This window comes from Piliocolobus tephrosceles, chromosome 14 (assembly GCF_002776525.5).
Source record: "Piliocolobus tephrosceles isolate RC106 chromosome 14, ASM277652v3, whole genome shotgun sequence".
Classification (NCBI taxonomy): domain Eukaryota; kingdom Metazoa; phylum Chordata; class Mammalia; order Primates; family Cercopithecidae; genus Piliocolobus; species Piliocolobus tephrosceles.
The window spans coordinates 24,128,330-24,140,708 of record NC_045447.1 but is presented as its reverse complement, the minus strand read 5'-3'; the positions used below and the strand labels follow the sequence as shown (position 1 = coordinate 24,140,708).

At 43.3% G+C, this 12,379-nt stretch overlaps 1 protein-coding gene across 2 annotated transcripts in view; it reads right to left on the bottom strand.

Moving 5' to 3' along the window:
- TNFSF8 (TNF superfamily member 8) overlaps positions 1 to 12,379 on the bottom strand; it is a 39,537-nt gene that overhangs the window by 19,117 nt on the left and 8,041 nt on the right. For both annotated transcript variants that reach the window (XM_023223799.2, XM_023223798.2), the window contains exon 2: positions 6,890 to 6,932. In XM_023223799.2, coding sequence (XP_023079567.1) covers positions 6,890 to 6,932 — 43 coding nt within the window. The remainder of the gene's footprint in view (positions 1 to 6,889; positions 6,933 to 12,379) is intronic.

Genomic DNA, 12,379 nt, shown 5'->3' with positions numbered 1-12,379 from the left:
ATCGCACCACTGCACTCCAGCCTGGGCGACAGAGCAAGACACCATCTCAAAAAAAAAAAAAAAAAAAAGTTAGACAGACTTGGGTTCAAACTCCACCTCTGCCATTACTAGCTGTGTGGCTTTGCAAAATCCATGCAGCCTCTTTGAATTGTCCTTTTTTCTTCCTAAAAGTGAGAATAATAAAATAGCTATCATGGAGAGTTGTTGGGAGGATTAAATGAGATAATGCATAAAAATGAGCCTGGTGTCTACCACCCAAAGTATACCAAACAATGGTTGAGTCCTATGCCCTAGTCCATGGTTTGTGCTGCTTGAAATGTGGAAACTTAAGCCAACACATGTTGTGTCTAGATAGTTTGAATGAAACGCATAACAAAAAAATTTCAAGGAACGGGCCTGCTTTCTCTCCCTTTCCCTTTCTCCCTCCCTCTCTCCCTCCTTCCATTCCTTTCCTTTCTTTCCTCCCTCCCTCCCTTCCTTCACTCCCTCCCTCCTTCCTTCTTTTCTTCCTTGTCTCCCTCCTTCTCCAAAGTGCTATCTGAATTGTGAGGAACTCTGAAATTTCCTCTGGATTCAAAGACTTGTGATTTATATGTGCTAAATTCAAGTATAAATTTTCACATGTAACTCAGTGATTTATTTTTTTCCTTTTCTTTTTTCTTGTTCTCTCTCCTCCCCTGCACCTCCTCTCTTCTTCTCTCTCTTCTCTTCTCTTGGTGGCAGGGGTGTGGGGATTAGGGGCAGATGGCTTTAGAACTCTGATGGCTTCTCCAGGATCCCATTCCACTTTATTTTGAGTGGCTCATTGTCTAGTTCCTTCCTTCCTTCCTTCCTTCTTTCCTTCCTTCCTTCCTTCCTTCCTTCCTTCCTTCTTTCCTCCCTTCCTTTCTTCCTTCCTTCCCTCCTTCCTTCCCTCTTTCTTTCTCTTTTCTTTTCTTTTTGTAAGAGATTTATGATTCCTGTTAGCTCTGCTTTAAGAAAAAGTGAGTTTAAGAGTAGATTTTGAGTGGGTGTGTTTAAAGTAAATGGAGAAGCAAGCAGGCTTTTGAAACCTGTGACTTATCTGAAAAGTAATTTTCCCTCTGAGCAGGAGCACTCTCTCTTGCTGTGGAGAGAGAGAGAGAGAGAGAGAGAGAGAGATGAACTGTGCATTCTAGATCCAGAAATGTTTCTGCTTGCTAGTTTTTGTCTTTCTAGGGGAAGGAGCTGTCAGGAAGAGACAGAGTCTCACTCTGTTGCCAGGCTGGAGTGCAGCAGTGTGATCTTGGCTCACTTCAACCTCTGATTCCAGGGTTCAAGCGATTCTCCTGCCTCAGCCTCCTGAGTAGCTGGGACTACAGGTGTGTGCCACCATGCCCAGCTAATTTTTGTATTTTTGTGAAAGATGGGGTTTCACCATGTTGGCCAGAATGGTCTCGATCTCTTGACTTCATGATCCACCTGCCTTGGCCTCCCAAAGTGCATATTGCCTCTTGACTGCTTCCAGTATGGTGTTGCACTAGGGCTGCTGTTGTCTGCATTGTGACCATGGGACATGAGGGATAGTTGGGTCTTGGTGAGAACCTAGTCTTGGTTTAGCATCACCGCCTTCAAGGCGTAGATTTTATTGTTTCTTTGGGGTGGGTTCATTTGGTAAAATTAGAGAACCAACCTCACTTCATCTTCTTTAATGCCATTTTCTTTTTAGCAAGGGGAGGGGGAAGGAGGGTAGCTTGCTATACCTTATAAAATTGCAAATGTTAGAATGTTAAGGTGGTCAAAGTATCCTAAGATATTTGTTTGATTCATGGAATGCTATAATCAAAGCAAAATCCATCTCAGGGTTAGGACATCTGGCTTGTTTCCCTCACTTCTGATATTTTAGAAAACAGGAAACCCAAGGCCCTGAGAGGGAAAGTGAATTGCTTCAAGTCCCAAGACTCGAATGTCAGCATTCCAAATTCCTGGCCGGTCCTCTGCATTTGGTACCCCAACTTTGGCTGGAGACTGAATTCAGGTGAGGGTGGAGTTGTCAGGACCCACACGAGGTCTATCCACTGTTCCAACTTCCTTAGGGCCTCCAGGAACCTCTGGGTATTGGAGGCTGCATTACATTTGTAGGAAAGACAGATCTGTTTTAACTGGTAGGCAGTGGGGAAGGAACTGTCCCAAGGCACATGACCCTTCAGCTGCAAAGCCAGAGCTGAAATTCAGCCTCTAGAACCCTCGCCATGGACCGTGTTTCCCCTCAGCACTTCACCTCATTCAAACCCATGCGTGTAGCCCCCCCAAGAAGTGGCCCTCTCTGACCCTGAGCTTGGTAACAGAGAGTACACTTCTGAGACATGAAAGCCAAGAGCTGGGGGCAGCAGGTGCTGAGGAAGTGATAGAGCTGAAAGAGCCCTGGAAGGGTCCCTAGACTGGACCAGCAGGTAGTGGCACTGCAAGGATGCTCATTAGTGAGTTTTCTCAGATGGTCTACAATACAATTCCAGCTAAGCGTAAGGGCTGCAAGGTAGATACGCTGGATTTGAGGTCTTGCCACTCCTTACCAGCTCTGAAATTTTAGGCAGGGCAACAAGCCTCTCTGTTCTCCAGTTTCCTTACCTATAAAATGGGGCTAATTATGATTCCTGGTGGCTTATTGTGAGAACTGCATGAGTGAATTACTAAGTACTCAGCCAATTCTTGGCACATAGTGATACCTGTCAATGTTCATTATTCTCACTCTGCCATGGCCTTATATGGATGCAACAAGGGAGTATAAGAAAGAACACTGTCCACATAATTCTTCTAGTGCAGGTAAGAGCTATCATTTGGTGGGATGATTTATTATAAAAAGGGCCAGGGTATGTTGAGAAGGCCCAGAGGTGAGACCAAAGGACCAGAATGATTCTGCAAATTAAAGTCAGTACAATTTGAATTTCTGCAGAGTTTGTGAGGGAAGTGGAAAGCGGAGGGGAAATGGGAGAAGGACATTAAAACAGATAGGAAGGAGAGTGAGTCAGCTCAGGTGTCGGAGGGCTGAATCCCAGGGAGGAGAACTGGGCCTTGAGAAATTCCCAGTGATTGGAATAGCTGAGGCCTTGCAAGAACAGAGGGAGCTAATATTCAATTCTGCGTCATCTGCTGGGCTGCACTGGGATGTGCTACACTGCCCTGCCAGCTTCTCTGCATACCCCAAATCCTTCTGTAGATGTCGCTATTCATAAATGTGAGTTACTATTCAAACTTGTGAAATCAAGGCAAAAGTGGCTGTCTTCTCTGATTTGGGCAAATAAGTCACAAACCATGTGCAGACATGAGATTCAAAATTTGGTGGAAGCAGAAAAGTGAAACAAGGAGTGATGAGGAGAAAGATGAGCTTCACTCTCTTTACACCATTCTCCTTGGTTCCATGCCATTTGTGAAATGAGATGGGAACATTTTATCTGCATACGAAAGAACAGAGTAGATCCTATGCCCAAAGGACATAGGTTCAACTAGGTATCAGATGAGGGTCACATTTGCTGTTCCATTTCATCCTCATGGTGGCTTCATGCAAGAGTCATTATTAACTCTGTCTTCTGGGTGAGAAAACTAAAACCCAGAAAGGAGAGGGTGTGGGGAAAGGTTCTCCTCCCAGGCGCTTTTCCTGGTTTACTGCCTGTGAGGTGGTAGTTGACTGGGGGCTATCCTGGCCAGGAATGGGAAGCTTGTGATAGGACTTAGAAATCCTTTCATTACCAAAAAGGACTTGGTTTTCAGTGGTTCCTCTGTAGAGAAGTGTATCTTGTGTTTCTCTTCAGCATGTGCACATAGCTCTACATCCCAGGCTCTGAGCCACTGATGATTTTCTGCTGACGGTGGAAGATCTTTGGCTCCCTAGAAGGTGTCTGGCTTCTGCCCTTTTCCTGTCTAGTGACAAACCACATGCTGTCCCTGAAGCTTCCTCCCAAGAGTACCTGGAAGATGCTTCCCCTATGCCTGTAATGTCTTGCAATGGCTTTTTTCAAAAGGGATAATTTACTGCTTTTGTGCCTGTTTAAGCTGGGTTCATTGGGGAAGGAAACTGTGGCTTCAGATTTCCTTGAGATTTTTGTTAGGCTTTTTTTCTTCTATTTTTACATATTGGACAAGAGAATTACAGTCTCATAAAGTGTCAAAGCTGGAGAGACTCCTCCAGGGCATTTAGTACGTTGCTGTTATATTACAGATGAGGCTCAGAGAGGAGAAAAGACTTGTTGGTGTGGAGTTCTGGAGCCCAGGAATATTTTTTTCTACCTCACCCTACTACAGCACCTGCAGATTGCTGAGTTAAAGGGATGTCGACTTGCATTAAAAGCAAGAGAAAGTCAGGTACCACCTCCAGCAGGTCACTGGCATCTCATGGTGGAAGCCCGTCATGCAGGGAGAAGAGGGAGGAGCCCTGGATTCTCACTTGGCCATTCCCACCTCGTATAACCTAGGGCAAATCACCTGGCTTATTTGGGCCTCAGCTCCTCATCTGCAAAATGGGAAGACTCTTCCCCACATTGCTGTGGCTTGCTCACAGGGTTGAGGTGAGAATGAACCCAAAGGAGGTGTGGGAAGGTCTTTAACAAAAGTTTCACGGTCCCAGTGGGGATTATTGAGTTGGTGCAACAGTTATCATAGTTTTTGCCATTGAACATAATGGCAAAAGCTGCAATGTCTTTTGCACCAACCTAATATTATTAGCATTTAAAAAAATCTGATTGTGGAAACATTGAATTGTAAACTGAGGTTGGTTTTGATTACTTTGTGTTCTGATATTCCCATTCATGATCCAGATAAGAAGAAATCTGATAAGTAATTTAGTCCATGGTTCTCAAAAGTTTGGACTTTATAGACCCAGGAAATTTGTCCCCAAAATGAAAATTCAGAGGCCAATATGGAGTGGACAGCTTTTTATTTTGCCTATTGTGATCATTCAAACAAAACAAAATAACTCTGGCAAAAAGCAAGCCAACTTAACTCCTGTCTATATCAACTTCATGTTGTAAAAGAAAGGACATTTTGACACACAAAACTGAAGGACCATCTTAGAGGAAGAGTGCCTCTTACATTAGATATAGTTGGCCCTGTGAAAAGGAGGCTACTGTGTCCTTACTTTTTGTACTCCACTTTGGACTGATGAAAACTTTATCAACTTTATTATGGGACCAGAATATTAGTCAGAGCCCCTGCGCTTGGCAACTTTGCATTGAAATGCTCTTTAGGCGAGGAAACTGAGATCCAGAATGGCTAAGGTCCTATTACCTAATCAAAACTATCCAAGTCACTGAGACCGTGTTCGTGTTAAAAATCCCTTCTCCCTGTCAAAAAATGAAAAGTTTCCATCTTTCTTGGAAAGTCTGGGTGGAGGTGGTGGTGGAACAGTGGGAGTGGGGAGGGGCAAGTTATGTTCACTCAGAGTCTTTTGGTTTTTCCAAAGCTCTGTGTGAACATGCATTATGTGTTTAACTGAAACATCTGACTCCAAAGCCTGCAGTGACTCCTCCAATTCATAAGCCAAATCCAGCCCACCACCTCATTTGATAAATAATGTTTTATGGAAATGCAGCTGTGGCTACTTATTTGCATGTACTCAGGCTGGCTCAGCACTACAACAGCAGAGCTGACAAATTGCAGCAGAGACATAGTGGCCCCCAAAGCCTAAACGTTTACTATCTGGCCCTTTGTAGAAAAAGTTTGCCCACCCCTGCATTCTGCCATGCTCCTTTTACTATTAATGTGACTGTCTGCATAGACATGATTGGAATTGAGGTCACATGCTAAGTCATTCCAACCAAAATGAGAGATTGTTGACAAGGCTGTGATTATTAGTCTGCCTTGAAAGATCCAGAATCCTTGTATTTTGGGGACTTTTGCCCCTACTTTTGAAGTCTCTGGGTGATAAACCACAGGAAAGGCATGGCCAAGGGAAACTTGAAGGATGCTCCAAGTGTGATGCTGTGAGTGTGAGGAGCTGTGTCCACTCATCTGTGTCCTCTGGACTCAAGGACACTCTTGTGCCCTTACTCTGGTGTCTACATCAACTCACTTCCCTACTTTTTGCTCTGAGCTTTCTGGTTATCCAGTTGTGTTTGCCATCTAGGTTCTAAAGGTTATAGGACTGAGATGGGGGTTGGTGTTCTTGGGTGGAAAAGACACTGTGTTAGAGATGAGGACATCTGGGTTCTAGGCTTGGTTTTGTATGACCTTGGACAAGATGCTTCACTTTCCCTCTCTGGGTCTTTCTTTTCCTTCTCTGAGCAATAAAAACATTAATCAGGTCATCTGAAAATTTCTCATCATCCATGTTAACTGAACTTGGCATATCATCCCTCTGAGGCTAGTAGAGACAACGTGTTAATTAGTGACTTCAATGATTGGAAATATAGGAGTGAGGAGGAAGTCTGTTTTCACAAGTCCTTGACTTCATTATGCATTTTAGCTATTACTAGTTATTTAATGAGTACTATGTACTGGTTGCCATGCCAAGCAATTTACAGATGAGATCTGAATGGCTTCTCCAATACCTTGATGAGGTGAGTATTATTATTCCCATTGAATAGATGAGGAGTTGAGGCTCCCAGGTGGGAAGTCAAGCCAAGATTCATTCCCCCAGTTATCTGATTTCAGGTTTCAAGCTTTTAACAAAACACTGCCTTGCAGTCCTACCTATGTTAGAGGTAGAATTTTCATTAGTGGGAGTGTCTGGTAGGAGACTTGTGGGGATGAGTTCAGGAGCCACTAAGATGAATTCAGGTGCATCACCTAAGTCCTGGGCCGCCCTTTCCTCCATCCCTACACACTTTACTGTTGGGCCATGTCATAGCATTGTTTCTGGTTGATAATCAAGTTTCACACTTTACGGCATTCATTTAGATAACTTACTACTCATTTACACCTAATTCCAAGATCTTACCTCCTCTGAGGGGGACATTGTCAGGTGGGTTGGGAATGGAGTCCTGGAAGACAAGAAAGAAAAAAGCAACATGAGGTGTGCCATTCGGTTGAAACAACTTTTTTTTTCTTTTTCATTTTATTGTCCTTAGAGTACTGTGCAATTTACCATTTACCCTCCATCTGCCTCTTATATTTTAAAAATTAATTCACTGATGTGGTTTCCAATGGGCTTTCTATTCACTTGTTTGACAGTCTGACTACTAGAAATGCAAGATGCAATACTGTCCTCGTTTCACAGGCAAGAGACATGGGGTTGAGTGAGATAAAATGACTTGCCCAGGGCCACATAGTTAATTTATAGAAGATCAGGGACCAGAGGTGGGACTCTATTTTTTTTTTTTTTTTTTTTGAGACAAAGTTTTACTCTGTCACCCATGCTGGAGTGCAGTGGTATGAACATGGGTCACTGTAGCTTCATCCTCCTGAGCTCAAGCGATCCTCTCGCCTCAGCTTCCTGAGTAGCTGGGAGTACAGGTGCACACCACTACATTCAGCTAATTTATAAAAGGAGTCTTGCTCTGTTGCCAGGCTGGAGTGCAGTGGCACTATCTTGGCTCACTGCAACTGCCGCCTCCTGGCTTCAGGTGATTTTCCTGCCTGAGTCTCCAGAGTAGCTGGGACTACAGGCATCCGCCACCATGCCCAGCTAAGTTTTGTATTTTTAGCAGACACAGGGTTTCACCATATTGGCGAGGCTGGTCTCGAACTCCTGACTTTGTGATCCACCTGCCTCGGCCTCCCAAAGTGCTGGGATTTCAGGTGTGAGCTATCACTTGGTTAGAGCTGGGACTCAACTTCCAATCTGGTGCTTTTCCCTCCTCCACACGTTTGGAGTTTTTTTTTTTTTTCTTTTTCTTTTTCCTTTTGGTCAACATGAGAATAATCAAGTATATTATAAAAGTATATGTGGTTTTTTTTTCCATGTTCGATTCATCTATGAACATATGTTGTAAACATACCTGAGAAGGTACATCTCTATCTCTCCTGTGGTTGGAAATTCTGAATTAATTGTGTGTTTATACGCTAAGCATTGTGAGGACACCATAATTAAATTGGGTCCCCACCCTTATGGATTTATTACAAGTTTATATTTAAATATACAAATATGTATATACATGTAGTATATACATACAAATGCATATTATACATTTAAACATTTACATTAGATTATGTATTATTTATTCTGCAACAAACAAATATATATGTAAATGTTTACACAAATAAGAGGTTGAGAGAAACAGATTGTCTTTCGAAGGAGGGAATCCTGGGCTGGGGATTGAAGGTGATTTAAGGGACGTTCTAGTTCAAGGGCTCTCAACAAGGAGTTAACAGAAGCAGAGAGGCACAGTTCTTTCCCCCTAATAAATTCTTCAGAGACTGACTTTCGCAACCTGATTCTCCCTCCCCTTTCTCCCCAGCCATGAAGACATCCATACAATATTCTGCTGAGAAGGAATGAAGTATCTTATTCATCTTTTGACCTGCCCAGGTTGGAATCTCCTGTATTGCATTGAATTAAAATATTAATAAAGACCTAGAGAGGTGTGAGCATGTGTATGCAAAAAAACCAACTTCCTAACCTCTACCAAAGCAAGAAATTAGCAGCTGCCCACAGCTTATTTTCTTAGTGTTCTGTGTGAACACTAGGACCATCTGGAGTTCCCCTATTATTGTAACATTTCCCTAGGAGCTCTGTCCTTTGCCTTCCGCTGAAAGCTTGTTTTCTTATGCACGGATCTCTTCTCTAGTGCAAGAGGATGGTAGTGAGTCAAGGAGGTCTCCTGAAGGCAAAACCCTGGCACAGCACCAATCTGGAGATGGGGGAAGTCAGTTTAAACATTTGGGCCCCAGCTTCTCAGGGGAAGGGAGGCAAACTTGTCCTGGAAGGCCCTTCCTACTGTAATAGTCTATGACTTTGTTGCCTTAGTTGAAAGCTTTTAACCTAACAAAGCTGTAAGTTTTTGTAGTCTTTCAGTTATGCATGCAGTTTGCAGGAAAACTTGATATCACAAAATTCTCCTTTATGTTGCCCTTGTGAGACAACACACAACATTTTAAAATTTAATAAACAACTTACTGCCAAGCGTGACCATTGATTAGTGTGATGTGCAAATGCACTAAGAAAAATATATGCATTGAAATGTCTTACCACAGTCATCAAATTCATCAGCTGCCCAGGGACATATGCAGGGACAGTGAGAAAGGCTAGACTAGCAAACCTGGTAGAGCCATCATTGCAGAGGCTGCTAGCAGTCGGGAAGTCCTAGAGAATCATTCATGCAGCACACCTTGGATGAGCACCTGGTCTGTGGTAGGAACTACGTTAGTCATTAAAAGACATCCTATAGATTTTATGCTTTAGTCATTAAGGCAGCCATTTAAAAATATAAATAAATGTGTAATTAGAATTACAGGTTGTGGCAAGAGCTATGGAGGAAAAGAATCATGGTGCTTTAAGGTGATGCTGTTGGAATTTCAACATGCATACGAATGACCTGGGAGTCTCGTTAAAATGCAAATTCTGATTCTGCAGATTTGGGGAGAGTTTGACATTCTATATTTCTTTCTTTCTTTTTGAGATGTCACCCAGGCTGGAGTGCAGTGGCGCAATCTCAGCTTACTGTAGCCTCCGTCTCCTGGGTTCAAGCAATTCCCCTGGCTCAGCCTCCCCAGTAGCTGGGACTAAAGGGGCCTACCACCACCCCTAGCTAATTTTTGTATTTTTAGTAGAGACAGGGTTTTGCTATGTTGACCAGACTGGTCTTGAACTCAGGTGATCTGCCCGCCTGGGCCTCCCAAACTATTGGGATTATAAGCGTGAGCCACCGCACCCGGCCAACATTCTTGTATTTCTGGCAGCTTTCGAGTAATACTGATACTCATGGCCCACAGAACACACTTTGAATAGCACAGCTAGAGAAGTAATATCGGAGAGGAGGACCTAATTTATATGGGGGTCAAGGAAGGCCTCTTTTCTCTCTAACACTTGAATGCTTTCTGGTTTCCTAATTTCAGACAGGGGATGTCAAAAGCAGAGCACTTCAAACAGGAAATAAGCCTGTCGCTTAAACCTTCACCCAGGGCCCAGGAAATCCATGACAGAAGCGTGACTATTCCTATTTTGAACAGCTCTTGGGACAGGGTCTTTACAGCTTCTCCTAGCTACCATAGTAGTCAAGATTAGACAATCAAAGCCAGAGGGAGATTGAGACATCTTTCAGTCCATCAGGCTAATTTTATGGAGGAGGAAACCAAGGCACTCATGAGTCAGAGGCAGATCTTGGACTGAAATTCTCTGGTGTCCTTTCCACTGACCCAGGAGAGATGCTGTTTCCAGAAACCAAGGATAGAAGAGCTCATTCCTACCTCCTCCCCTCTCCCATAAGCAGTCCTTGTATTTGGAGGTGGAGAAGCAGGGTCTAAGGAGATGATGACTGTTGAAATTCAGTGAAGACTGTTCATAAACAGGTATTATACTAAGTGTTGTTCACCAACTCCTCTTTGGCAAGATGTCCCCCAGTCCTAGAATTCTCTCCCTAATCTTGTCTGGGGATCTAGGTCCTAGCTCTGGAAATGTGAACTCTCTTGCTTGATGACTTGGCTTTGAGTAAGGTAGTGCCTAGGCTGAACGCAGGCACAAACAAATGGACTCTCCCAGGTTTTCATTCTCAGCTCCAGTGAGTAGCTCAGGAAACTGTCTCCATGATTATCAACCAGTTACACTTCTTAAGTGTACTTCTTCTTTTTTGGCCCCTGTAGATGTCTGATGAGTATTCCCAACAATAATAAAGTTCTTTTCATGTATGGAGAGGGGGAATGGTCATGTTTAACCTATTTGTCTCCAGGTAAAATGACCCCCATCCCAATCATCTTCCCTGCCTAGGAGTGTTTTCCTCTCCTTTAATCAGTGATTAGATGGCTAATAATCCGTCTTTCCACTGGGTTATTGTGGACATCATAAGATATTATAAAGTATTAGCAAGTACTTGAAAAGCATAGCTATTTTGAGTACTGTCTTGATGTTAATGATGTGCTTAATTTGCCTCAATACCTTGAAAGACTTGTTTCTTTTCACAGAGGAATGATCAGCAGATGCAATCAGCTCCCGAATTTGCTTTGGACACAAAATGCCCTCTTGGACCAAAAATGATTAAAGGCAACTCTGTTTGGAAAATGCCAGGGGGAAGTCCACATTCCTTTCCTTGCTGCCCTCACATAGTCTTGTAAGGTGGGATCTGACTCATGGCCCACAGAGACTTTTGCCAAGAATACCTCTTATTTTCAAGCTAATTCATTGAGCACTTAATGAGGGTTACTTTACATGCATTATTTCATTTGGCCTTTAACTTGACCCTAAGAGTTAGGGTTCATCAAGACTTAGAGATTCATCAAGACTTAGAGAAGTGATTTCATAATGTGATAATGTTTACAGAAGGTCCCACAAGTGGTGAATAGTACAGAAGGGATTCAAACTTAGGTGAATCTGACTTTGAAGGCACTGCTCTTCTCTTCAATGTCCTGCTACATTGCCTCTCTAGATTAGGGCAGGATAAAGCTGAGCAGCAAAATCTCCTGAAGTTTCGTGGAAAAGTGAATAGAAGTCATGGAAAATCCTCAGAGGAAGACTATTTTTACTGCGAGCATGATCTGCCAAAGTGAGAATTGGACCACAGTTGCTTAAAGCAGTGCTTCTCCCACTTTAAAAGACTGACCAGCATCTGGTGATTTTGGTAAAAGCAGATTCTGACTCAGTAGGGAGGGCCCCTTAGGTTTTGCATTTTTGATGAGCTTCCAGATGATGCCAATGTTGCCAGGCCATGGACCACACCTTGAGTAACAAGGTCTTATATATACTACTCAGTAGGCAATCAGAACGCCTGAGGTCTTGAGAGATGGCTGTAGGAGGCTGAGTGTATATTTGGGCTCAGATATGGGCTTAGGAAATCTTCCTAGTTTGAAGATGGCAGTGGTATCCTGTCCTCTCAGTCTCTTCTATCAAATCTTTTTGTCACCTAGTTCCATTTCTTCTCCTCTGTACAATCTGGACTGACTTCTAGCCCTACCACTCCTCTCCTCACACCTGGGCTTTCCTTCCTATGGGCTGTGCCACTGCTTTCTTTTTTGCCTCACCTGGAATATCCTGCTCCTCCTCCTCCTCCTGCCACCATCTTTCCAATGGTGAACTCTTCTCTACAGAAGAATAACAATAACAGCTAATAAATTTGGAAGGAGTGACAGACTTAGGCATTCCCTTTTTTTAACCCTCAGTGCATTAGCTGATTCAGACAAGGATCATTAAGAAATGGCAAAACCACCAAATGAAGGGTATTTATGTCTTCAGAGTATTATCCCATACATAGAGTTCCTTCCTTCCTTCCTTCCTTCCTTCCTTCCTTCCTTCCTTCCTTCCTTCCTTCCTTCCTTCTTTCCTTTCCCTTCCCTTCCCTTT